Source organism: Ailuropoda melanoleuca, chromosome 12, assembly GCF_002007445.2.
Source record: "Ailuropoda melanoleuca isolate Jingjing chromosome 12, ASM200744v2, whole genome shotgun sequence".
Taxonomy (NCBI): domain Eukaryota; kingdom Metazoa; phylum Chordata; class Mammalia; order Carnivora; family Ursidae; genus Ailuropoda; species Ailuropoda melanoleuca.
Window position 1 is genome coordinate 55,584,402 of NC_048229.1, and position 25,993 is coordinate 55,610,394.

The window sequence follows — 25,993 nt, forward strand, 5'->3', positions numbered from 1 at the left end:
TATCACACCCGCCAGGTGGGAGAAAGAACAGTCTTTCTTCCTCCTTGCTCCCTCCCTCCCTAGGGGGTTGCTAGGAAGGGGGGGTGTCAAATTTGCTCTCCACAAGCAAGGAGGGGGTGACGGGGGCGGGCTGGGAAGGATTCCCTCCTTCTGGGAAGAGTAAAAGGGCCGCCCGGTCGGACTCCACCGCCGGCACCTGCTACCGAGAAGCCCTCCCGCCGAGGTACCGCCCCCGGCCCCCGCCGGGGCCAGCGCTCGCAGAGAGCACTGGCCCTTTAAGAGGCGAGAAAGGGGAGGAGGGCTGGGAGCGCCCCGAGCTGCGCCGAACTCGCCGGGGACGTCGGGCGCCGGCTCCCTGGCTCGCTCACTCGCTCAGACCGGCTCCCTGCGCCTCCTCCCGGGACTGCGCGGGGACCCGGGCCCGGGCGGGCGCGGGACGAGCAGAGTCCCCGGGCGGGAGGCGCGCGCTCTGAGCAACACCCGGCCCCGGGCATGGACAGAGGGAGCTGGGCGCGCGGGGGACGCCGCGGGACCGGGCGGCCGGAGCGCTGAGCCAGACAAAGGCTCAGGAGTTGCGCTAGCTTTCGGGAGCCGGGCCCCGGGCGCCGAGGCTGCGGGAACCCGCAGCGGGCGGCTCCGGCCGGCCACCTCCCCCGCGGGCCGGCTCCGCGCGCCCAGACCTGCCCTGCCGGCTTCTCCTCGGGCGTGGGAATTTGCCGAGGGGACCTAAGCGGCTCCGGCGGGGACAAGTTCTGGGCTTCCTGGGCCGCGGCGCGGCGGCGGGGGACGCAGAAGTCAACGCCGAGGTAAGGACCCCGCCCGCCCCCTCCGCTGCGGGCTAGGGGCTTGGGGGGTGGGCGGGAGGGAGCTACGCCCGCGGCCTGGGGCGAGGGGTGGAGGGCGCGGAGACGAGCTCCCATCCGAGAGATGGGAGGCGGGGAAGAATGGGGCCAGGCTAGCTGCTCCTCCCCAGCTCGCCCTCTGCGGCGCACCTCATCCCAAATCCTGGAGGGTGTAGGACTCGCGCCCACTCTATCCCTACGGCCCTGCCCCGGGCACTGATCCGCCCCAGCCCGGGTCCTGGGAGTCGCTTCTGTTGCCCCCCAGCACTCGCTCCCCTCCTTCCCTCTCCCCGCGAGGCTGATTCCTCGAGAGCCCTGCGGGCGCGCCGTGACGTTCTCTGCGAGTGGGGAGGGGGCTGCCCTGGGGGGCCCACGGGCGGAACGGGCAGCGCTCCTGCCTCGGTAGCCTCTGGTCTGGGTGACAGCGAGCCGAGCGCGCGGCGGGCCGAGACGGGGGAAGGAGTGCAAACCTCCGAGACAGCAGTCTCGGATCGCGGGGACGCTTTGGCGACTTCCTTGGGCTCTTGCGCGGAAGCCGCCCCACGGTCAGGTGGGTCCAAGAGAGACCCTGTCTCCCCACGGCACTTCCTTCCACTAGCGCCCCTAAGCCGAGGCCTGGGTCGGAGAGGGCAGACTCCGAACGTGTTTTTTATTAGGAGCCCTCCTGACGTCCCTCCGGAGCCCCGTCTCTGGATCGGTCCCGCGAGTGACCAGGCGCGGCCTCCTGGGCGTACAGTGGGGTCCAGCTAGCAGCCCCACCACCACACGCCGGCTCCACGGGGTCGCCCAGCGCGGTCCTCCCGAGCACGGACAGTGAGGGTACCAGCTCCGTTGCCCCAGCAAAAGCTGGGTCTGTTCTCTCCAGACTTCTAAAACCCGACTCCCTACCCCAGACTAGGAGCAGGGTGGACTGGGCAGGAGTAGGGGGTGTGAAGAGAGACGCGTCTCAGTGCCGACCCCGGTAGGCTCGGGCCTCGGTGCCCTTGGGTCGGCCTGGAGCTTCCCGCAGCCGGAGCTGTGGGCCTGAGTGCCTTCTATTTGCAGTCGGGCCAGTGCTCCCTCCCAGCCCCCTGGCGGCTTCCCCACCTCCCCCCGCAGCCTGGGAGATTTTTCCGATGGAAGCCTGCCCTTCCCCGCCCTACTTTAATAAAAGCATGGAGGAAGGGCAGGGAATTCCTCCCGGCTCAAGTTACACCTCCCAGCCAGTTCCCCACCTGCTCTGCCCTCCCTGGCCTAGCCAGGGAAAGCTGTGGGGAGCCAGGCCTTGGCTGGAGGTGGAGTGGGACCCCAGCCCATGCCCAGTCCAGCTGCCCCCCCTTTCACAGAGGCAGTCAGGCAGGGGCTTATAGGGAGCTCCTGCTGATGGGGACTCCCATCCAGGTACTGGGTAGAGAGTGCCCATTAGGCCCACCTGCTACTCTGGAGTGGAGGACCCAAGGATTCCAAGTCACAGACCCACCCTTGAGGAGTTTACAGTCTATTTAAGAAGGGCATCTCCTGGAGCGCCTGGGTGGCTCAGTTGGTTAAGCGATGGCCTTGGGGCTCAGGTCATGATTCTGGAGTCCCAGGATCCAGTCCGCATCAGGCTCCCAGCTGAGCAGGGAGTCTGCTTCTCCCTCTGACCCTCCCCCTCTCATGTTCTCTCTCTTCTCTCTTTCTTTCTTTCTCAAATAAATAAATCTTAAAAAAAAGAAAGAAGGAAAGAAAGAAGGAGAGAAAGAAAGGCATCTCTGCACAGGATCAAGCTGGAATTTGGTGGCCATGGCGGTGAATTGGCATTCTGGATGGCCGGGAGCTGGGGTGCTGGGACCTGTGGTTGGAGGGTCTTTACTCTCTTTCCTTTGCTTCTGCTCCTCCATCACCCCCCAACTCTCCCAGCTGAGGGAGTGCTCATAGCCCAGGGCCTGTACTGTCAGCCCTGAGTACCTGCAGACCAGGGCCCTAGCCTGTGATGGCTCTGGCTAGAGATCTGTGACTGGCCTGCAGCCTGTCTCCTGGGGGGAAACCTGGGTTGGGCATTGTTGGAAGAGACTCTGGAAGGCAGAAGGACCCTTGATGTTAGAAGCCAAGGTAGACAGAGGGCTAGAGACAGGTGGACTGTCCCAGCAACTACAGTTGGCTTTGGGGTACAGGTTGTTCTTTGGAGTCTGTCAAGTCTATCCAGATCTGGGCCTAAGAAGTCAAATGGCTTCAGCAACCAGCCCATTTGCCAGGAGGTCATGGGAGATGTGTCCCCAGGCCTGTGCTAGCTGAGGACCAGCATCAGAGACTCCTGGGCCTGGCCCTCACCCCAGAACCCCCATAGCTCCAGACTTCAAGTCGGGCCATGGCTGGGACCTTCTCTGAGCAGCCTGACAACTGAGTCAAGGCCAGCCTCTCTCCCTTCCCTCTCCCCCTCCCAGGACAGAAACCATGAGAGTTTGACCAGACTAGGAATCAGGAAGCCCTGTGGGTGGCGTGTGCTAGGAGCCGGCTGCCACCTGCCACCTGCCAGGCCCCTGCCTGGAGTAGGCTGTCTTCCTTGGGGGAGCTGCCACTGAGCAACTCTGCCCTGTCCACTGGCTCCCCTGGATGTCCGTAGACCCACGCCCTGCTGGACTGAGGTGCCAGCGGCAGCTCCTGGACTCCCTGCCCTGAGTGTCCAGCCCCCACCTTCTTCTGCTCTCTGTCCTGCTGTTTCTGGCTACAGCCCCTACTAGCCTGCTTAAGTGCCTTCCCTGTTCACCAGAGAATCTCTGGTCTCCCCCGCCCCCACATACCCCCTCCTTTTAGGCACAACTTCAAGCTCTTAGCCCCACCCCATGGAGGTGACTCAGCTGCCAGAGTTCACAGGTGTGGTACCACGGCCACTAAAATGTGGACACACCCAGGTACACCGATGTGGAGACTCTCGCACATCTTCCTTGCCCCTAGGTGGTGGCTGAGCAGAATGAGCAAAAAAGGGGTGCAGGCCAACTTGAATTCTGATTTTGACCTTCAGATCTGACTGGCAGGCCGAAGCCGCAGGCTTCCAGTGTCCAGTCTCTGCTCCCACTGCCATGCTGGCCTCTGGGGGCCCCAAGGGTGCTCTCCTTTTGTACCCTTTCTTAAATCTGGAGCAGAAGGTGCAGAGGTTCCCTGTGTCCCCCGTCAAGGAAAAAGGGTACATGCGAGGGCCTTGTCATCAGGAACCTGCAGAAGCTGCGTCTTCTCTCCTCCCTCCTGTCTCTGCTTTTCAGTCCTTTCTCTAACTACTCACAGACCACTCCTCTCAGTCTCTTTCAAAACCCAGACAGAACTGGGCTGATTGGCACGGCCAGGGACCTGGCATCCCATTGGGCCCTGCCCTGCCCGCTCAGTCCTCTGCCAGGTCCCAGTGCTGGGGCCACCCCACGGTCCAGTCAGTCCACTGTCTCCGTGCATAGAACAGCCTGGCGTGTGCTTGTCTGAACAGCGTAACTGCCTGACCCGCCCATTCTGACCCCCGGACGAAAATGCCTGCCTTTGTCCCACCCCAAGGAGCAGAAGAAACGACCTAGAAACACACCCAGATCCCCCACAGGAGACTTTCTCCAGACCCCCAGTGCTCATGGCCTGTGCTGAGGCCAGCTCAATGGCAGCCTGGGACAGCCGTGCCCCTCCGAGCGCTGGGTTCTGGCCCCTTTGTGCTTTGACCGAATGCTCTCCTGCCCAGCTGGGATTTCGACGTCTGCCTGAAGCCAGCTGTGGGGTTGCTGTGGTCACCACTGCCCCCCACTTCCGATTGTAGTTGGTGCTCTAGACTGAATTTGGCATACTCCCCCAAATTCATAGGTTGAAACCTGACTCCTGAGGCAATGGTATTAGGAGGGAGGCCTTTGAGAGGCGATTAGGTCATGAGAATGGAGCCCTCTTGAATGAGATTGGTGCCCTTATAAAAGCAGCCCGAGAAAGCTCCCTTGCCCCTTCCGCCATGTGAGGGCACAGCAAGAAGTAGACAGTCAACACCCCAGAAGAGAGACCTCCCCAGAACCCGGGCGTGCTGCCACCCTCATCTTGGACAGCCAGCCTCCAGAATGGTGAGCCATGCATGTTATAAGCTGCCCAGTTTGTGATATTTTTGTTATTGTGGCCCAGACAGACTAAGACATTTGACATCTTCCATATCGTCCCAAGGTTGACATGGCTTGCATAGCTGGCAGCTCAGGTGGGGACCAAGCCCCATGGCCATCTCTGCTTTCGGAGATGTGGTCTCTGAGGCAGCAGAAGCAGAGGGGTCAGGGGCTGTCTGCTCGGATGCTGTCCACCACACAGTGTCCTGGGAGGACCCCACAGATGAATGTGAGGACCTGGGGCCGTGCACATAGGTGCACCCACAGGTGCCTTCTAATTGGGAGAGCCCCCATGAGTCAGGGCTCCCATGAGGCTGCTCCCCAGAAGGACACCAGTTCCAGGGATGCCTGGAGACCAGTGGCTGTGGACCGGGCCCTTTGGGGGAGATAGCCCAGATGTTGCATCCCCAGGTAAGAACAGCTTAGGTATACAGGCTGGGCGTGGATCAGAGGGACAAGGAAGGGTGCCTCTTACCAGATCCCACTTTCCTCGTGGGAATAGCAGGAAATGAGCAAGAAGACCCAACTCAGTCTCTGACATCTGGACAGGCAGATGAGGACCTAGCACCCCCAGATGAGGATGCCGGCCATCATCCAGCCTGTAGAGATGCGTCCCATCCTACTGGTGGTCGAGCTGCCAGAGCCTGGAGGCCAGAGTGTGGAGCAGCTTTCCAGGGCTGGCCCTTAGCCCTGAGAACTACCTTGCCCTCCCAGGACTGCCTGCCACCCCAGAGGGGTGAGAGCCCAGCTTCACGTTGAGCATTTAGGAGCTTGGCACTAGGTGTGTAGGAAGTGCTTGCAAAATGGTGGCCGAACACAGTGACAGTGAGCAGCAAGTGGCATTTGCTGTTGGGCAAGTCATGAAACCTCTCTGACCTGTTTCCCTGTCTACAGAATGAGAATCGTAATAGCATCTACTGGATGGAGTTATTGGGGAGATTCAGCGCGTTTATGTGTAAAATGCCAAACACCATGCCCGGCGGTCCTCACATGGGGCCCAGTGAGGATGCGCTGTCATTGTTAAGCACCTTCAGCACGCTTGGTTATATCCTAGGCACCGCGCACGGGGGTTTTGTATGTTTCCCATTTGATCCTGGCGTTAACTCTGCAAGTGGAAGGGCTATCATGACCCCATTGTACAGAAGAGGAAACTGAGACTGGGGGATCAGAGAAGTTGTCCCAATTCCCCAGCCAAGAGGTGGCAGAGCTGGGATGAACCCCACATGCTGGGGTAAAAGGCTGCGAGGTGCCATCCTGTGGAGATCCAGGTGGAGAGGTTGTAGAGGTGGGGCCAGAGCTGCCCTCGCCCCTCCCCCCTACCTATCCAGCCACCCAGGCTTTGCCCCATGAGCAGCCCTATCAACACTGATAACACCTATCAGAGAGTTTGCAGGTGAGGCCTCAAGGCCTGGCTCTCAGCCAGCCCCGAAACCACTAGCAAACAGGACACTTTCACCCCGCCCACTGGCCAAAGGACCGGTCTGTTTTTCCCTCCAGGTTAAGGATTGCAGGAGCAGGCCCAGAGGGGGCAGGGTAAAGGAACCCAGGAACTCAGGCAACCACCTCCTTCCAGCTTCCCTGGCTGGACATCCCCCACCCCTCCTACTCTCCCTGCCACCCAGAGCCCCTTCCTCAGCTGTAACTTTCACATAGTGGGGGGAGGGCAGCTTGAGCCCCAAATAAGCAAGCGTGTTCTTCTGGAACTGCTAAAGTATGGACCGTGCTGCCTGGAAAGGTAAAAGATCCACCAAGGACAGGGGGCCTGGCTTGGTGACCCCTCTCCTCACTGGCCTTGGTCTGTGTCATCTGCGCTATCATCCCTGTGTGACAGGAGGGGAGTGATAATATTGACTCTGCTTTGCAAGGAAGGAACAGGGGGCACAGAGAAGCTTAATTAGCCCCCTCCATCACCCTAAGGCCTGTTATGCGGACAAGCAGTCGGAACCGAGGGGTAGGTGTCCCTGGGAGGCAGATTTCTGCTCAGCCTGACGAGCAGCTTTCCAATAGTCATTGAAGCCCAAAGACAGAATGGGCTACCTTGATGGCAGTGGGCACCCCATCTCTGCAGGGGTGCAGGCTGGAAGAGCCCTAGGCCCAGCTATGGTCCACAGAAACTTCAGGGAGGCAGCTGGAGACTGAGGCTGGATGAGTCTAGGGCTGGGTTGGGTCACCTAGCTGGTGAATGGGCTCCTGGCTCAGACCCCCTGGAGAGGGTGGGCCCAGTGGGCGCGGGGTGCATGCTCTGCGCCCCAGGACTACAAATCTCTTTTAGCACTGGCTCTGTGCCGGCCAAGACCGGGAGTGCAGAGCCAGGCCAGGCCTTGGCCTGCTCCCAAGAGCCCACAGACTGGGATACAGAGTAAGGGAGACGAGCACGATGAGGACCTCACACCATGGAAGGTCCGGGTCCATCACTGGCAGCCCTGACAAGATGCCTTTTATGCCTGACTGGCAACCCTGCCAGGGTCTGCGTGGATTGCAGAGAGAGCTGGGGTGACAGCAGCAGAGCAGAGCCTCGCAGAGATCCTGCTTTATCGCACAGGGTCCGATAAGGCCAGGCGGGGGGGCTGGTGGAGGGGCCCCAGCAATCTGAGGCCGGGGGGAGCTGGCCCCGGGGAGCTGGCCAGAGGAGCTGGCTGCAGTGGCAGCAGGGGCGCTCCCCCTCCCCCACACCCACAGCCGCTTAATGCACAATATCGATCGGAGGCTCCTTCTCAGACACACACCCCCCGCCCCGTGGGCCTGCCTTGGCATTGTCTCAGCAATTCTGGGGGGCAGCCTTGCTGACATGGCCCGGCGCCCAGATCCAGCCGAGAGGTGGGGTGTGGGGAGGATTGGATGCCCTCCCGCAGTACTGTGCTCTCCGGCCGAGAGGAGCTGGTGCTACTTCACAAGTGGCCGGGGCCACTCGCACTGCTTGTGGGTTCCAGTTCTGTTTTTTTTTTTTTAAAGATTTTATTTATTTATTTGACGGAGATAGAGACAGCCAGCGAGAGAGGGAACACAAGCAGGGGGGAGTGGGAGAGGAAGAAGCGCTCATAGCGGAGGAGCCTGATGTGGGGCTCGATCCCATAACGCCGGGATCACACCCTGAGCCGAAGGCAGATGCTTAACCGTTGTACCACTCAGGCGCCCCTGTGGGTTCCAGTTCTAACCAGACAGCTGTGTGACTGTGGGTGGGCCATCACCCTCTCTGAACCTCACTATCTGTATAATGGGGATGGGGTACTTGTGAGCATAGAATGGGATGATGAGAGTAAACTGCCTGGCCCACCGCAGGGTTCTCAGCCTTCTGCTGCTCTGTTTATGGCCTCTCCTAGGGGCCAGGGGGCCAGGAATCTCCCCTCAGACTCCTGATGGCCCCATGGTTCCTTACCTGGGGCTAGCCTCACCTGAAGCGTCTATACATAGTTTTTTTAAACAAGATTTTATTTGAGAGAGAAAGCATGAGTGGGGGGGGGGCAGAGGGAGAACCAGACTCCCCACTGAGCAGGGAGCCCAAATGGGGCTCAATCGCAGGACCCTGAGCTCATGACCTAAGCAGAAGGCAGACACTTAACCTACTGAGCCATCCAGGCACCCCACATCTATACATACTTATGGGATGGGGTCTGGAGCTCAGGAAAGAATGGCTGGTAAAATCCAGGTGGGTGGGGTCTCTCTGCATGGTCCCTAGAGCTCTCTTCAGAACCTTCCCTGCCTCCCACTGGACAGTGGCTCTCATGGAGGAGCTCCCCCTACTTTGCGGCTTCCTGACCCGTCCGTGCCTCAGTTTCCCTACGTGAGAAACAAAGTTTCACCTGCTTAGCTTCCCCCACCTACGAGACTCTAGGTAACAAGGAAGAAAAGAGGGCTACTTTTGTAAAGGACAGAGTTTACAGTCACCAGTAGGAGCAGCCCCTCCCCAACTTCAAGACTGGGATGTTGGTCATGACCTTGGGAGTCACGACCCATGGCAGCAGAGCACGTCAGCAAGCTGGGACTTCAAGGGTGCAAGCAGCCCTGTCACACACCTATGCACCCCAATCCCATGATCTTTTCCTTCTGCGTCCTCACCTCCTGGGTTTGTCACACTCAGTCTGGCAGTAGGGTGGAGAGAAACATCCTCCCAGACACAGGGGACAGGAAAAGCCCACACAGCCCTACGTTTGGTGTAGACTGATGGGCACTTGGCAGTCAGCCCTGAGCACAAGTCTGCCAGAGTCAGGCAGCCTCCAGCAGCTTGTTCGCCTTATCCTCTGGGGCTCAGTTGCTCTGGGCCCAGACGGCTATCTGCTCCCCTCCCTCACGTGCCATTGCTCCCTGGCCTGGCTCCTCATCCCGGCCATGGCCAAGGGCATTGGTCACCAGGAGACTGAGGGCTCAAGGTTTGGCTCATGCTGAGTTGGAGACTCCTGGCTTCCCTAAGACCCCAAGGGTGCTTGTCTGTGGGAAGGAGGGTCCGCAGGCACCCATGGGACCTTCCCGTCAGCCCCTGAGCTGCCCCCAGGAGCGAAGGGCCTCTCAGCCCCGTCGGCTCTGCTGGGCTCTGGAGCTCTTCACTGCAGACAGGCCCAGCTCCCCTCCCTTTCTCTCGCCAGGCCCCAGCCTGAGCCTCTGCCTGCCCTCCCCCTGTCACTGCAGACACCGCTAATCAGCCCCTTGGTGGCCTGTGATTGCGCTCCCTGGGATATTTTTACCTTATGCAAATAGGTGATGTGGAGGCGCCCTCCTCCGTCAGCAGGCAGCTCCACCTCCCCCCTCACTGTCAGAGCTGGCCTAGTATCACCGTCCCGCCTTCTCTCTCTCCCAGCTTCTTTAGGAAACTGCCCAGTACGGGCACTGGACTTCCCACCCTGCCCTTCCACGCGCACAGAGCCTCAGGAGAGGTTTCCCGTGCTTGGGAAGAACAGGGAAGGAGCCCTGGGCCAGAGGGATGGGGGCGGGGTGGGGGAGTGCAGGGCACTCCTGCCTCGCCCTGCTGCTGAGGCTGCCTGGCACTCAGGCCCTGTTGGAGCCTGGACCCTTCCACTCTCTCAGGAGAGGCAAAAGGCTGCGGTTCCAGGGACAACCAGACAGGCCTCCGTCATCAATGATACATTTATTGAGCACCCTTCCCTACCTGGCACATTGCCACCCAGTGGTGTGGACTCCCCATCGAATCCTCAGGGAAACCCATGTATGAGGCCAGTCCTGATCCAGCCCGCCCTGTAAGTGGGATTTTACCTCTGCAAGCTCCTCCTCGCCAGTGTCTCCTGGGGGTCAGTGCCCTGGGGCGGCGGCCTGCTGACCCCTCCCAGCGCCTCCAGCTCTGCTGCTCCAGCCACCGTGGCCTGCTGTCCCAGGGGAAGGGAGCTGCTCCGTGACACAAAGGCCCCTCTGAATGGCCAGGGATCTGTGGTCGTCTCCTGCCTCCTTTGCCATCTGACGTGGTTTTCCTTAAATGCAGCCTTGATGAGCAGACGTTTGATTTTTTTTGTTTTAAACAGCACTAACTTGTAGCCTCTTTATGCACCTGGAAATGTCCCTTTGAATAAATAAAAACTTGATGGTCTTGTCTTCTGAAAAACAAAACAACAAAAAAACAATTGAGTCTGATGACGACGCCTAAAGCACAGGAGGCACGCGGCCACAGTTCGCAAGTGGCCAGGCCAGAATCTGTCCCCAGCCCTGTCACCGGAGCTGATGACTGTTTCCCAGCTCCGTGTCTCTGCCCGCTCGTTTGGTGGCTGTTTCCCAGGGCCCGGGAGGCCTGGAAGCTGCGGCCAGGCATCCGTCCATGTCACCCTCTTTGGCTCAACAGCCCCTCCCTCCAGCGGCCACCTGGGCACCGCTGAGCTGGCTGTGTGGGCCGCCCAGCCATGCCGGGGGCTGGCAGGTGGCATTGAGGGAGCAAGTCCTTGAGGAGTTGGATGTGATGCTGGTGGCAGACAGACATGGGCGTGGCCCTGGCCAGCTGACACAGGGCTGTTGGTCCATGGCAACCACCATATCTGGCCATCATTCTGCTTTATGGGACTTTGGTGTGCAGCCTTAACCTTCCAGAGCCTCCCGGAGAGCAGGCCTCAGGTGCCCTCACTCTGGTAGCCCCCGGAGACCCAGGGCGGGCCAGGAAAGGTACAAAGCACACTTCCATGCAGCCAGAGCCCATAGCAGTCCATGGCCTCTGTGCTCAGCAGCAGCCTCACGTGGCAGTCACCATGCTGTCACGGCACAATTCAGCTTGGCTCATCGGGGATCCCATCCTCCATTTGTGACTGACAGCCATGTCTGCTCACAAACCTGTGTGAGTCCCTCCCTCTGTGGGAACGCCTGGTCTCCCCAGGGAGCCTGGAAGCCCCTGGAAGGAAGCACACCTGTCCCGGGGTCCTCCGTAGCCTCCAGCTCGCACGGTGTCTAGCACAGAGAGGGCACCACAGACACACTTCGCAGGAGGTGGGGAGTGGGTGAATGGATGGACAGATGGAGAAGACTCGCCCAGCAAGCTCTGGAAGGGGACAGGCACCCCCGTTGTGTGCCAGCTGTTTTTCCCAGGGCTGCCCCATTGTTCCCTCAGAAAACTCAAGCCCGGTGAGAACAAAGCATTTGTGGCAAAGCAGGGACTGAACTTCAGGCCTCCTGTCCCACCCTATTGGGCCTGGGTGGGCTGCCCGAATCCATCTGCTCTTCCTCCAGGGGGCTTACGATGTGCAGTGGAGCAGCACCAAGGGGCTGGTTTTCCTGCTTGGTGAGAACCCCTCAGGGTCCCCAGCGGTCTGCCAGGAGTGGTAGGGGGTCTGCCCTGGAGCAGCCAGTACAATGATAAAGACAGCTACTGTGGACTGTGCTTATGGACAGAGTTTCCATCCTAATGGGGGAAGACAACAAACACCGAAGTGAAATATATGTGTTAGATGACGAGTTCAGGGAAGGACAAGAGGGGAGGCAGGGTGTGCAGGTGGGGGTCTTCTTTTAACATTGTGTTGTCAGAGAACAACCCTCCAGTAAGGTGAGGTGAAAGCAGAGACTGAGGAAAGTGGGGGGTGGGAGCCATAGAGATGTCTGAGAGAGAGTGTGCTTGGGCAGCAGAACAGTAAGTGCAAAGGCCCAGAGGCAGGAGTGTGACCGACTGGGGGCGGGTGGGAGGAGTGAGGGCTGAGGCAGGGGCAGGTAGTGAGGGCCTGGCAGCTCCTGTAAGACGGCTTTTCCTATGAGCTGGGACGTTTTTGGAGAACTCTGAGCAGAAGCGGAAGATTGACCAGACCTGACTTGTAAAGGCCTTTTGTTCTGGCTCTTGTGTGAGAACAGACCGTAGGAGGTGGAAGCCGAGAGCAGTACAGACGCTCACACGGCCACTGCAGCAGGAGGGGTGGCGGCCCCGACAGGGCGATGGTGGCCGTCGCGGGCAGTCGTGGGATGCAGGCTGCGTGTGTTCAGAGGTAGCAGTGCCAGACATGCTGACCCAAGGGTGGCCTCTCCTTTGCAGAACTGGCTGAGGCTCTATGGCTACCTGCCCCAGCCGAGCCGCCACATGTCCACCATGCGCTCCGCCCAGATCCTGGCCTCAGCCCTGGCTGAGATGCAGCGCTTCTATGGGATTCCTGTCACGGGCGTGCTCGACGAAGAAACCAAGGCGTGAGTCCCTCGGTCGGGCCCTTCCCAGACCCCACTGGCACCTGCCCTCCTTCTGGCCTGCTCTGACAGGGGTTTGGCAGGTGGAGTTTCCAGAATAGAGTGGCCTAGATAAGAAATAGCAAATGGTCTGGTCTTCCCTGCTAGCTCTGATTGGCTGGGAGTGGCTGCCTGAAGCTTAATGTCGAGAAAGCTCCTGAGGCGAATCTGGCTGGGCACAAGGAGCATGGGATTGATTAGTGATGTCTGCCACAGGCACGGGGATGGGGAGAAGTAGCATGCGGGGCCCTGGCTGGGACATCCTCGCTAGGCCTCAGCTCTGCGCTGAATCTGACAGAGGTGATGGGACCCAAAGTCACATCCTTGAGCATGCACTGAGCATAACATAACATGGACAGAGGGCCTCAGGAGTAACTCTCCCATACCTGATGATACCGGTGAAAGGGGGCTCACCTTTATGGAGCCCATGCTGGGCACTTGGTCTTCCAGCCTGAGGTCAACATGTCTGTTTTTCTGATGAGGAAACTGAAGTGCAGAGAGTCTCCCACCCCCACTGCACCCATACAGAGGACAGCTGGAGGCCAAAGGCAAAAGGGTGGAAGAAGGTGGACTGCCTGGAAGAGGCAGAGCCAAAGTGGGCAGGCATAGGGAGGAAGCCTCTGGGCTTACCCCTCTGTGCCGGTGACCCAGGTGGATGAAGCGACCCCGCTGCGGGGTGCCGGACCAGTTTGGGGTGCACGTGAAAGCCAATCTGCGACGGCGGCGGAAACGCTATGCCCTCACGGGGAGGAAGTGGACCAACCACCACCTGACCTTCAGGTAGGGACTGTGGCTCTCCAGGGCAGCAGCCCTCCCACAGTGTCGGCCAGAGACTGCCCGCTCCTCTCCCTACCCAGGCTGAGGCCTCAGGCTTCCCAGTGGGCTTGTCTGGAAGGCTTCCTTTCCCAGAAGCCCACCCCAGGGCGCCCAGCATAGACTGTCCGACCCGCTCCCACGCTGACAAGATCAGCCACGCATCCTAGGCAGTCTTCCCCCGGCGAAGGTCAGGACCCTTGGAGCTGCTTCCGCTCTGTCCTCCTTCCCTCCCGGCTCCCCACCCCACCCGCCAGCAGCTGGGGGATGGCTGCACAGCTGGGGGCCTCCGCAATGCCTGGCACACAGAGCTTCTGGCATCTAAGGGATGGGGAGGGTGGCAAGGTGTTGGAATCCAGGCATCTGTCAAGTGGGCAGGCAGCAAGTCACCTGCAAAAACCCTGGTCCAGGCACCCTCCTACTTTGGCGAGGAACCCCCCCCCCAAGCCCTGAGCCACGTCGCAGTCCCCAAGGCTCCCCTTCCTGTTTTAGTCCAGCCACGGCCCCACCCTCAGCTCTGTCTCCCAAGGAAGAGTGGCTCCTGCGGCTACTTAGACCCCAGGCCCCCAGAGCGAAGTCATGGCCCAACCAGCTTTTAATGGAGGAGATCTGTCCAGCACACAGAAGCTTAATGTGATTTATGTGGGTAATACCAGGCCTCCTCCTGCCTTTATCACGTGCAGACTCAGGGCCTGTGTTCTCCATGAGCTCATCCATGTCCTCCTCCCAGCTCCTCAGGATGAGAGCACGACTGTCCTTTTCCCATTTTACAGATGCAGAAAACTAAAATACAGAAAGACGAAGTCGCTTTGCCCAAGGTCATGTAGATCATGTCAGAGCCTGGCCTTGAACTCAGGACAGCCTGACCCTGCAGTCCAATAACCAGAACTGCTTGGCCCATGTTTCCTAAACCTCAGCCATTTGTCTCCAAGCCCTCTAGTTCTTTCTCTTAGCTACACGGCACCTGTTCTTTTATTTGCTTCATGGTTTTCTTATTTAAGCTAACTGGGCACCGTGCAACCTTATTTAGTGATATCCTCGTCAACTCCCAGGTTTGACGTGTTAGTTCTCTTTTTCAAACTCACATCAGAATAAATGAATGGTTGGTATTGACGGGCACTGTCTGTGAACCAGCTCAGATCTTAGCGTGTCTCTTGGGACCATGTGTCTTCACCCCATCCAGTGGGTGCTAGCAGTGGGCGATGGAACCCAGTAGGCCCTGGGTTTACTCCCTTGTCTCCCTGCCCACCCGCAGCATCCAGAACTACACAGAGAAGCTGGGATGGTACCACTCGCTGGAGGCAGTGCGAAGGGCCTTCCGTGTGTGGGAGCAGGCCACGCCCCTGGTCTTCCAGGAGGTGCCCTATGAGGACATCCGGCTGCGGCGGCAGAAGGAGGCCGACATCATGGTACTCTTTGCCTCTGGTTTCCACGGCGACAGCTCACCATTTGATGGCACAGGGGGCTTTCTGGCCCACGCCTATTTCCCTGGCCCTGGTCTGGGCGGGGATACCCATTTCGATGCAGATGAGCCCTGGACCTTCTCCAGCACAGACCTGCATGGTGAGGACACCTGGCCAGGGCAGGGCAGGAGAGGCAGAGCCGGTGCTGGGCATCACCCTCTGAGCTGGTTCAGTAGCTACGGGGTTGGGAGGGGAGAGTTTCCCCTGCACATTTCTCTGGAGCACTGACCCTCCATCTCAGTCTTCTGTCCCATGATCTCCACAGGGTGATAGGGAAGGGAAGGGATCATCATACCCATTTCCCAGGTAGGGAAGCTTGAGGCACAGCAGTCAGAGCAGCTCAGCCTCTTCTAAGATTGGCAGAAGGGCCAGCTCTCTGATAGCCTCAGCCCACAGGGCTTTGGGGGTCCAGAGCCTGGGCCAGGCCAGAGCTGACTGTGCCACCTGCCCCCACTGCAGGGAACAGCCTTTTCCTGGTGGCAGTGCATGAGCTGGGCCACGCCTTAGGGCTGGAGCACTCTAGCAACCCCAGCGCCATCATGGCGCCATTCTACCAGTGGATGGACACGGACACCTTCCAGCTGCCCGAGGACGACCTCCGGGGCATCCAACAGCTGTACGGTGAGCAGGCAGCATGGGTGCGGCCGGGGGGCTCTGCACGCCGGCTCTCAACTCCTAGCCCAACGAGGCATAGGTACCAGTTTTGTAGATGAGGAAACGGGCCCAGAGAAGATTAGTGACTTGTTCACATCACTGAGTAACTGATGGTGCTAGAAATCACACCCAGGGTTGGCTGACTCCAGGGCCCTCATGGTGGCTCCAGGCTGGGGTCCCCAAAGCTCCTCAGTGACCCCTCCTTTCCTCCTCAGGGTCAGTGGTATTCTTATTAAACTAGGCATGCCCCTGGGGTCCCAGACCCCGTTCTTCCCACTATCGCTCCCAACCCAAGCCTGTCCCAGGCTCTCCAGTGAGTGTTGTTGGCTTATCACTGCCCGGTGGCTTTGAGGCAGGTGGTGCCCCCACCCAAGAAGGTCTCCAGGGGTAAGGTCTCCTGAGGACCAGTTCTGTGGGTCAGGGCCTGTGCTCAGTGCCCCACTGAGCCCCTTGTTAGAGCTGGCGGTACCTGCCCTGCTGGACACATGACAGACATTCCCTTACTGTATCCCTGGCAACCTGGCAATGAGATGGGACCTCGGCAGTGGTCCCAGAGCCACGTTTTTTCCTCTGCACGTGCCCACTACTTCCTGGTACACCGAAGCAGACTAGTGTCCTGAGGGGAATGTCCCCAAGGGAACGTGGAGGCAGGAGCAGACTCAGGGGCACAGTGACCCACGTCGTGTGGGGAGGTCGAGGAGGGGGCTGTATGGAGGAGGATGGACGTCCTGAGGATGGCGGCCCATGTTGGGGAAGGGTCTGCTAGGGACAGACGGGGACTTGCACCTGGTTAGGCCTACCACCGAGGCACATGACCCTCCAGGCTGGGGGCCCCAGGGTCTCCTGGTTCTGAGTAGGAGAACCTGGCATCCTGGCTGGGTTCTGGGGCTACCTGCTGACTTCCCACTCCCCCCCACCCCACTCTGCAGGCACCCCGGATGGCCAGCCACAGCCCACCCGGCCTCTCCCCACTGTGACTCCCCGGCGACCGGGCCGGCCAGACCATCGGCCCCCCAGACCCCCCCAGCCACCACCCCCAGGTGGGAAGCCGGAGCGGCCCCCAAAGCCAGGCCCCCCAGCCCAGCCCCGAGCCACGGAACGGCCTGACCAGTACGGCCCCAACATCTGCGACGGGGACTTTGACACAGTAGCCATGCTGCGTGGGGAGATGTTCGTGTTCAAGGTCTGGCCCCCACCCATGCCTCCCCTAGCCCCTTGGCCCCGTCTCAGAGCAGGAGAGCAAGCCCCACATCCCACTCCTGGGCCTTTCCCCCACCTGGTTACCCAGGCACCCCCACCACCCCCACCCCACCCTCACTGAGCAGCTTCTGGGGAGCCATCAGACCCTAGACCAAGAAGAAACCAGCCTGAGGGACAACGGGCTTGGCCAGGGTGACACAGACACGCAGGGGCCTATGCCCCGCCCAAGGCTCCCTCCCTGGGCTGCCCTGGCCTTCTGAGCTACCTCTCAGATCTCCCTGACCTGGGAAGGGGTGGATTGAAGAGGGGCCTCTCCCAGGATGAGGCCTACCCTGCCCACTCACACCCACACCCTCCCCAGGGCCGCTGGTTCTGGCGGGTTCGGCACAACCGTGTCCTGGACAACTATCCCATGCCCATCGGGCACTTCTGGCGTGGTCTGCCCAGTGACATCAGTGCTGCCTACGAGCGTCAAGATGGACGTTTTGTCTTTTTTAAAGGTAAGTTGGGGTAGGTGGGAGGCCTGGGAAGCCTTCCTGCCCTATCCTCTGATCTGGCCTCTGACCCAGTGGGTCAGTAGCAAAGGGCTACATTGCATGTAGTATCCTATTGCCCACTGTGGGGGGAGACGAGTCAAGGCCCGGGTGCGGGACGTAGACAGAAACCAGGAGACACCCGAGCCCCTGGGGGCCAGAGGCTGCTCCGACTGGAGGCCACTGTCCGTCCTCAGCAGCACGGGGGCTCCGCATTGGTTCCCTCCTTCCTTGTATCTTGTGCCTCCGGCAGCCCCTCCTCATAAGAACAGATCTCCCGAGCCCACTCGGGCAGGATTTCTGGGGTTGGCCTGCAGGGACAATGAAGCTCCCTACCACCAGACCTCCCTCTGGGTTCTGCCCCCCTGGGGAGGGCCTCAAGGGCAGTACCCCGACAGATCAATGGTGTCCCCAGCCCCCTGCTGGCCTGAACCCAGCGAAAAGAACCCCCCGCCCCAGGCTCAGAGACCAGGCAGGGCTCTGCCTCTTTCTTCTCTATGTACAATAACTGTGTTTGGGGGGGCGCGTGGGTGGCTCAGTCGTTAAGCGTCTGCCTTCGGCTCAGGGCGTGATCCCAGCGTTCTGGGATCGAGCCCCACATCAGGCTCCTCCGCTATGAGTCTGCTTCTTCCTCTCCCACTCCCCCTGCCTGTGTGCCCTCTCTCGCTGGCTGTCTCTCTGTCAAATAAATAAAATCTTAAAAAAAAAAGAAAAGAAAAAAAGAACTGTGTTTGGGGTGGGGTGGATGTTTACGTGGGAATGCAGGCCATATATAGTGTGCCTGCGTGGCATATATGTAAGTGTGAGTGAGTGACTTGGACACGTGTTAGTGAGTATGTCGCAGGTGCCCATGAGTGCCAAGTGTGTATGACATGCAAGTGAATTGTGTTGTGTGTTGTCTTGGGTGTGTATAGGGGTCAGTGCCTGTCCTGTGTGCAAGGGTGTGTATGATTCTGTGTGTGTGTGGTGAGAGAGAGAGAGAGAAAGACAATGCGTGTGTGTGTGATGAGTGTGGCCGTGGGTGTGAATGGATTTGTGGGCTCAAGATCGGATTCCCTGTGCCCCCCCACGCACCCCCCCCCAGGCCCAGGCCCATCCTCACCCACCTCCCACTCCTACAGGTGACCGCTACTGGCTCTTCCGAGAAGCGAACCTGGAGCCCGGCTACCCTCAGCCACTGACCAGCTATGGCCTGGGCATCCCCTATGACCGCATCGACACGGCCATCTGGTGGGAACCCACAGGCCACACCTTCTTCTTCCAAGAGGACAGGTGAGCAACCCCTTCCCCAAAGGGAGAAGGCTCCAGTCCAACCCCTCCTACCCAGAGAGAACCCACAGCCCAGTGCTTCTGTCACAGGTACTGGCGTTTCAATGAGGAGACACAGCGTGGAGACCCTGGCTACCCCAAGCCCATCAGTGTCTGGCAAGGGATCCCTAACTCCCCTAAAGGGGCCTTCCTGAGCAACGATGCAGGTACCCAGGCCAACCCCCTGCAGTCTGCCTAGCACTCACCATCCCCCCACCCCCTGGATTCACCAGGATTGCAATGGCAGGTATGGGGGACACCGCTGTGTCAGGCCCTGGGCTGGGGGCTTCCAGAGCATGACTCTCTGATCCTTCCTGCATTGTCTCCATCCTCTTTTTACAGACAAACTAAACCAGAGAGTTTGAGTAAAGAGCCCCAAGTCCCATTGCAAGGGAGTTGGGGAGTCAAGAGTCCAATCCAGGTCTGCCTGTGTCCAGAGCTGGCACTTGGGACAGCCTTGCTCCCTGCAGAGTCCAGCTAGGCCTGGGCAGCCCAGAGGGAGCCTGAAGCCCGAGGGCGGTGAGCTTGGCCCAGGGCGATGGGGGCAAGGGTCCTCCCAGTGTGCCCACTTTCCCGCCTGCAAAGGAAGCTTGACTTCTGTCACTATAACTGGGCAAGAGGGAGCTGTAGCTTTTATTTCTCCAGTGGGGTCTCTGGCGACCTTAAGAAAAACCATTAGTCTTGGTTCTCAGGTTCTGGGTCCTTGGGCTCAAGGTCGACCCTGCTGGCTTTGCCGGGGCTTAGGCAGTCATGTGCATCTCTGTATGTCTGTGTATGATGGCATCACTCTGATCTCATTGTGTCCAGCAGAGTATAGACTCACCCATAGTTCAGACTTGACCCTTCCTGGGGCTGATGGGACGTGGGCAAGGTGCCCAAGGCCGCAGAGGCTGTCCAAGGCAGCATTGGGCTCTGTTCCAGCCCAAGCTGCAGGGTAGCTGTGCGGCCTTGAGTAAAACACCGGCCTCTCTGGTGTGGGGCGGAGCCAATCCTGGGACAGGGTAGCAGGGCCCCCTGAGTGTCACCCCGGGCCCAGCGGGCTGCAAGACCCTTCCGTGCACCGTCCCAGTCAATGGCAGCCCAGCCAGGAAGCGCTGGAAGCATAGTCAGGCCCTTGACCCCAACCCGCCCCTCTCTGAGCCCGGTCTGGCTCCTGTATGTTGAGAGGGGGCCGATTTGAAAGTGCTCAGGCCAGCAGGTGAGAAGGGGGGTATTTTAACGCTGGGCGCCTTCAGCATGTCCTGGTCTTCTTTGAGGGTCTGCAACCTGACAGCACGCATCCCTGCTTGCCCTCCGCAGCCTACACGTACTTCTACAAGGGCACCAAGTACTGGAAGTTTGACAATGACCGCCTGCGGATGGAGCCAGGCTACCCCAAATCCATCCTGCGGGACTTCATGGGCTGCCAAGAGCACGTGGACACGGGACCCCGATGGCCCGATGTGGCCCGTCCGCCCTTCAACCCTGATGGGGGTGCAGAGCCTGGGGCGGGCGGGGACAGCGAGGAGGGCGAGGAGGGCCGAGAGGCCGGCGCGGGCGGCGGCGAGGGGACAGACGAGGACGGGGGCAGCCGCGTGGTGGTGCAGATGGAGGAGGTCGCGCGGACGGTGAACATGGTGCTGGTGCTGGTGCCGCCGCTGCTGCTGCTGCTCTGCGTGCTGGGCCTCACCTATGCCCTGGTGCAGATGCAGCGCAAGGGCGCGCCCCGCGTGCTGCTGTACTGCAAGCGCTCCCTGCAGGAGTGGGTCTGACCTGCCGCCGCTCTCCTGCTCCTCTCGGTGCTACGGGCGCCGGGGCTGGCGGGGCCTGTGGTTCTCAGACGGCTCCTGGGGGCACCTGGCCAGAGCCTCCCGGGGCTCCTTCAGCCCCTGGGTGGGGGCCCCTCCGGGCCCTCTGACATCCCTGCCAGCCCTGCCCTGTTGTTTATTTATGCCCAGGTTTTGTTGGTTGTTGTTTTTTTTTGTTTTTTTTGCACACTAATTGAGTATTTGTTTCTACTTTGCTGACCAGGAACAGCGGTCCCTCAGGGCAGGGGTTAGAGCTTTCTAAATGTAGTTCTGCTCCGGACAGGGAGTGAGCCCCCCGCCCAACAACACCTCTGGCTTGGCCACAGCCAGAGGAGCAGAGGGTCAGAAGGCCCAGCTGGAAAGTGGCTAAAGGGTTTCTGAGGCTCCTTTCCGCCCCAGGCCCTCCTCAGCCTGAGCTGGCTTTGGAGACTGGTGGGGCCTGACTGGTCTGCACCCACCTGGATCTCTGCCTTGGGAAGAGCTTTCACCCAGGGGCAGCCCCAGGCCACAGGGGACAGAAGGGTGAGGTGGCCGACTGGGCATGAGTCATGTGGAGTTTTGATTCCTTCCCCACCCACCCCTCTCAACCCCTTACCCAGCTTCTCATGCCTAAGACGCCTACTCTGGCCCTGGCCAGCCGAGCGGCCCATAGTCCCCAGCTCCCACATACCCCTTGAGCCCACATCTCCTCCCCTCTCTGCAGAAGAGGCCCTGGGCCTGCCTTACCAAGGACCAAAGGGGGTCTGCCAAGGCCCCTCCACCTAGGGGCCTCACCCCCCAGGCTGGGCTTCCAGCCCCCATCCACCCCTCTCTGAGCTATGACCACCCTGGTCTCCTTTCCTGGGCTTCCTCCCACTCTCCTTCACCCACACCACCATCCTCGGGGGTCTCGGAACCCCACCAACCTCAGGCACCAGCTGCCTGGCTCCTAGCTGTCCCAGGAAGACAGGGTGCTGCTGGGTGCCCACAGCCCACCATGCACCAGGCTTGTGGGGTCCTCCCCTCCAGCTCCCTGTCCACCAGGGCTCTGGGAAGATGGACACTGGTGGAGAGAGGCCAGCAGCTCATCCCCTCATGCAGACTTGTGGGATGTGGCTGTGGAGCCCCCAAAGGAGCCACTGTGGTCTGGAGACTCCCCTTCTCCTTGGCTCAGCCCCAAGGGCAGGGATGCCTCCTCCTTCTTTTCCTTCCCAAAGTAAGCAGGAGGCAAGGCTGCTGTGGAAATGGTACTGTACAGCCGGCTCCTTCCCCTCCGCTTCCCCTCAGCCCTGAGCAAGCGGGTTCGCCACCCAGACCCCTGAGGCCCCTGGAGGGAGAGGCATCTCATGGGCTGGCCTGAAGCAGGCTCCGGCGGCTTGCTCCCCACTCTGTCCTCAGACCCAGAGAGCCAGCCAAGGGATGAGGGGTGGAGGGCAGTGTCCACCCCCATACAGTTTTCTGTAAATACTTTGCACTGATTAAATTGTACAGCCGGCAAGTGTGGCCTCCTTTGTCAGAGGCCCTGGGCTGGAGCCTAAGGCTGGAGGGACTGCGGGGGACAGGAGCTGCTATTAGGGCACTTGCCCTCCATGCGGAAGAGACCTTATTCCCAGTTCTACAGGGTTCCTTCCCAGTGGCCCTGGGAGGGGCAGAGCTCAGAGGAAGAGTGAGGGGTGGTGACTGCCCTCCACAGACCAGAGGCAATTGGGGCAGGGGACCAGGGTTGGCCCTGCTGAGGTGAGGCAGAGAAAGAACGCAGAATTTACTGGACATTCATGCACAGTGAGAAAGGGCATCTCAGCTTCCCACACGCAGTACATGTCTAGGAGGGGTGGGAACACCAGGCCAGGCCGGCCAGCCCTCCTTCCACCCACCCAGACTGGGTTCTGGGTGGCCTGAAGACCCAGCTTTGAGGCAAGAGACTGGAAGTGGTACCATTTTGGATTTGGAAAGGTCCCCTTAGCACATGCTTTGCTGCAGGGAGGGGGCACCCAAGATGTGCCCTGTCATCTTTGAAGAAGCAGGAAATCTCACCCTGGGCAGCCTGCAGATGAGGCCCAGGAGAGCAGGAGACTGAAGCTTTACTGCCCCTGGGGTCTGGGCATGGCTGGCAAGCCTTGGACCCCACATGCATCCTCTCGGCCAAGCTATTGGGCACTGGCCTGCACCCCCAGAAATGCAATGGTCAGCTGTAGTGGGGTTCCACCCCAACCATGGAGCAGGCCAAGCCTCTACAATAGCTGGGGCAGGGTCCTTCAACCTGTTCCAGGCCCCACCCTCCCCTCAGCTGCACACCTCCTTCCCAGCCCCCTTGATCCCACCCTTTCCTCTCTTTGTGTTGAAAACTGGCTGAGGAGAGTAGGAAATGCTGGCCCTCAGAAGCCCCAAAGGCCTCTCAGGCTCAGCTAGGAAATGGCCCGTGAGCCCCCCACCACTACCACAGGGGCCTTGGCGGGCAGCATGGAGGTCCAGGGCAGACACCATCTTGTCAGCTTTCTTGTGGCAGAAGCCACAGGGCCACACCCAGGTCTGCCTTCTGCCTGAAGCCTTAGCCTCACCCAGAAGCCCAGAGGTCACCAGGCAAGTGGGAGCACAGGGACGAAAAAGGAGAGGATATGAGACCTCTCACCGAGCTCTTCCTCAGAACCCGGGCCAGGGAAGAGACTTGGCAGAGAAGGCCTCGGCTTCTCAGGAAATCGCCCGAGGAGACTTCCACCCCCAAGCTCTCTGGTAGAATCTCAGAGCAGCCCAGCGGCTGAAGGAACAGCCCATCTGGTGAGCCCGCGGGTGTGAAGGTCTCTGAGGTTTGGGTGTCAGGCCTTAGCCCTGCCTCCCCCAGCCCCAGAGAGCCCTGCCTTGCGACTTGACACCCCCCGTGCCCTGCCAGGATCAACTGGAACCTGCATCTTTAAATTGGTTTTGCTTAATGTGGCTGCACCTAGACTCACCATGGGCTCCACAGCCCCCGCCTTGCTGATTCCCAAGTAAGATCATTAAGACTTAACAGATACACAAAAAGAAGCAAAAAGAGGAGTCATCTCATTCCCCAGGCCAGTGTTGACAGTTTGGCGTGTTTCTTCCAGCCTTTTTTCCTCTTATTTGCACAGCTTGGGGTTTTAGAGTCTAAAACATCCTGGGCTTTGGCCCCATGCCCCCGGTGCTTACATCTCAGAGGAGGGAGTAACGCGACCTGCCGCATGGGCCACTGTGGGGGTGAACGGAGGATGGGTGGCTGTACTGCGCCAGCCACGGTGCCTGGCACTCGGCAAGTGCTCGATGGGCGACCACGACCCCCGTCGACTTGCACACTCCCCCACTTAACATTTTACTCATGAGAAAAGTGGGGCTCAGGGAGGTCAAGTGACTGGGCCAAGGTCACACAGCTAGGACATGGCCACGATAGAGACAGGAGAAGAACACAGACAGATTGACTTGCACAGCAGCTTGGCCCCAGCTCACCCTGCTGGAGCCTGCTGGCGCTGCTGGAGAATAGAGACAACGATGAGGAGGCCCCTGCCCACCCTGGTCTTCCCTCCCCACACATTCTAGGCCTCGAAGACCCCAGGGCCACCAACAGAGCCCCCTTTCAGGCTGGGGCAGGGGCCAAGCTGGCCGCTTCCTCCCCCTCTGACTTGGCAGAAAAGCCTTTTTGTTGTGGCTCACACAGAGGCCATTCTCTGGCTCACGGGAAGGAATGGCTGGCTTCCTGTCCATCCACAGCCTCCCAGACTACAGTGGACTCCTCCACATAGGTCCGATGTCCAGTCCTGCCTCTGGGGCCCAAGGCTGCCAGGCTTTACCCTCCAATTCGTGACACCACACGAGGGGGTAGGGGTCAGCCACCCCTCGGCTCTCTCAGAAAATGCCAGAGATTCCAGGCCTCAAGGCACCTGCAGGGCACAGTAGTACCACACTCACCCCACTGCTCAAGTGGTTTTGTGACCCACAAAACACTGGTAGAGGCCCCTGCCTGGCTGCTAACCCTGTCCCAGCTGTCCCCTGCCCTGGCTTGCCTCTATGCCTTTGTTTATGCTGTTCCCTCCTACTGGAAAACCCTTCCTTGCACATTTCATGCTGTCTCAATTGTATAGATCCTTCAAGGCCCAGATGAAGGCTTGCCTTTTCCAGATTCCCACCCTCCCTCCTCAAAATAGTTGAGTTTCCTTCCTCCTCTGGCTCACCCAGCATCCATGTCCTGACCATTCCTTGTCTTCAAGCTTAGCTGGCCCATTTTTTTTTTTTTAATTAAAATTCTAGTTAGTTAACATACAGTGCAATAGTGGTTTCAGGAGTAGAATTCAGTGATTTATCACTTACATACAACACCCAGTGCTCATCCCAACAAGTGCCCTCCTTAATGCCTGTCACCCATTTAGCCCATCCCCCACCACCCTCCCCTCCAGCAGCCCTCAGTTTGTTCTCTATTGTTAAGAGTCTCTTACAGCTTGTTTCCGTCTCTCCTTTTTTTCTTCTCCTCCTTCCCATATGTTCGTTTGTTTTCTTTCTTAAATTCCACATATGAGTGAGATCATATGGTATTTGTCTTTCTCTGACTGACTTATTTCACTTAGCATAATACGCTCTAGCTCCACCCACATCACTGCAAATGGTAGCCTTCCCATCCTTACAGGCACTCAGCTGCTAACTGTGGCTCCACTGTTCATGAGCTGTGTGTCCTTGGGCAGGGTACTTCATGTCTCTGAGCCCAGATCCCCCATCTGTAGAATGGGGCTAATAGCATGCGTATCTCATATGCTTGTGAGGCCTGACCGAGCGAAGCCTTGTAAATAAACACTTAGAACAGCCCCTGGCCCATGTCAGACTCCAAATAGTTTGTTACTAATATCTCTATTTTAGGTGCGGGTGTACCTGATGGGCACTGAGGAAGCTTCCCTCCTTGCCTTTCTCTCCAGGAGTGTTTGTGGAATGTGGTCAAAGGTCGAGGATCCTGGGGACAGGTGCTGGGAGGAGGGATATTCCTGTCCTACCAGCTCCCCTCCCAGCTGCCGAGCCCCTCCTTGCCCTTGGCACCAGCCCTTCTTCCCAGACCCTGACTCAGGTTTCTCCCCAGGGGCCCGACACCTCCCACCCCCACACTGTTCACCCACCTCAGTCTGCCAGAAATAGCCTCCAAACTCCCCTTCATTTCCAGCCAGGCTAAAAGGCCCCTCCTGGAAAAAACGGTATCAGTCCCCTGCCAGCATGGATCACAGCAATAAACTGGATTCCGTTAAGAAATCCTTCCAAGTCACTGGAAAGGGAGAGGCAGTTATACCCCAATAACTTCATCAAAAACACACAGCACCATCCTAAAACCTGCAGGCTTCAGTCAGATCAACCTCTCTGTACAGATGGGGATACTGAGGTCTGGAAGGGGGCTGATTTGGCCACCATCCCTCGCTGACCCTGACTGGTCTTCCTGTCTTCAGGCAGACTCCCTTCCACCCCCACCCCCCACCCCACAGTCTTTTACTACTCTCCCTGCCCCACCCCCACATGTGACCTCCCTCTTCTGCTCTTTGGAGAGCTGAGGGCAGGGTGCTGTGATGAATCCTGCCTTCCAGATAAAGGGCATGTCTGTGCTTCATAGAGCACAGACCGTGGAGTGGAGCTCTGCCCTCTGCAAATAGCCCCCCATTGTCCTGTGAGAACAACCCCTCCCTCCCTCTCAGGCCTCGGATTCTGGTAGAGCTGACCCCATTCCCTTGGTGGCCA

General features: G+C 59.3%; 1 protein-coding gene across 1 annotated transcript; it reads left to right on the forward strand.

Annotated features, from left to right (window-relative positions):
* The first annotated feature begins 756 nt into the window (after positions 1-756).
* MMP15 (matrix metallopeptidase 15) lies at positions 757-24,613 on the forward strand. The gene is made up of 10 exons (XM_034638245.1): positions 757-806; positions 12,357-12,505; positions 13,193-13,321; positions 14,610-14,917; positions 15,277-15,438; positions 16,401-16,654; positions 17,033-17,171; positions 18,326-18,476; positions 18,564-18,679; positions 19,812-24,613. Exons 2-10 carry the CDS (start codon positions 12,402-12,404, stop codon positions 20,261-20,263), a joined length of 1,815 nt encoding a protein of 604 aa, XP_034494136.1. The 5' UTR covers positions 757-806; positions 12,357-12,401; the 3' UTR covers positions 20,264-24,613.
* Positions 24,614-25,993: the final 1,380 nt, after the last annotated feature.

What these genes read in the sequence shown, in the direction of transcription:
- MMP15 (XM_034638245.1), top strand. Translation starts at nt 12,402, where the DNA reads ATGTCCACCATGCGCTCCGCCCAGATCCTGGCCTCAGCCCTGGCTGAG. An exon ending in GGGCATCCAACAGCTGTACG is followed by an intron (nt 15,439 to 16,400) that starts GTGAGCAGGCAG and finishes CCCACTCTGCAG; the next exon opens with GCACCCCGGATGGCCAGCCA. An exon ending in ACGTTTTGTCTTTTTTAAAG is followed by an intron (nt 17,172 to 18,325) that starts GTAAGTTGGGGT and finishes CCACTCCTACAG; the next exon opens with GTGACCGCTACTGGCTCTTC.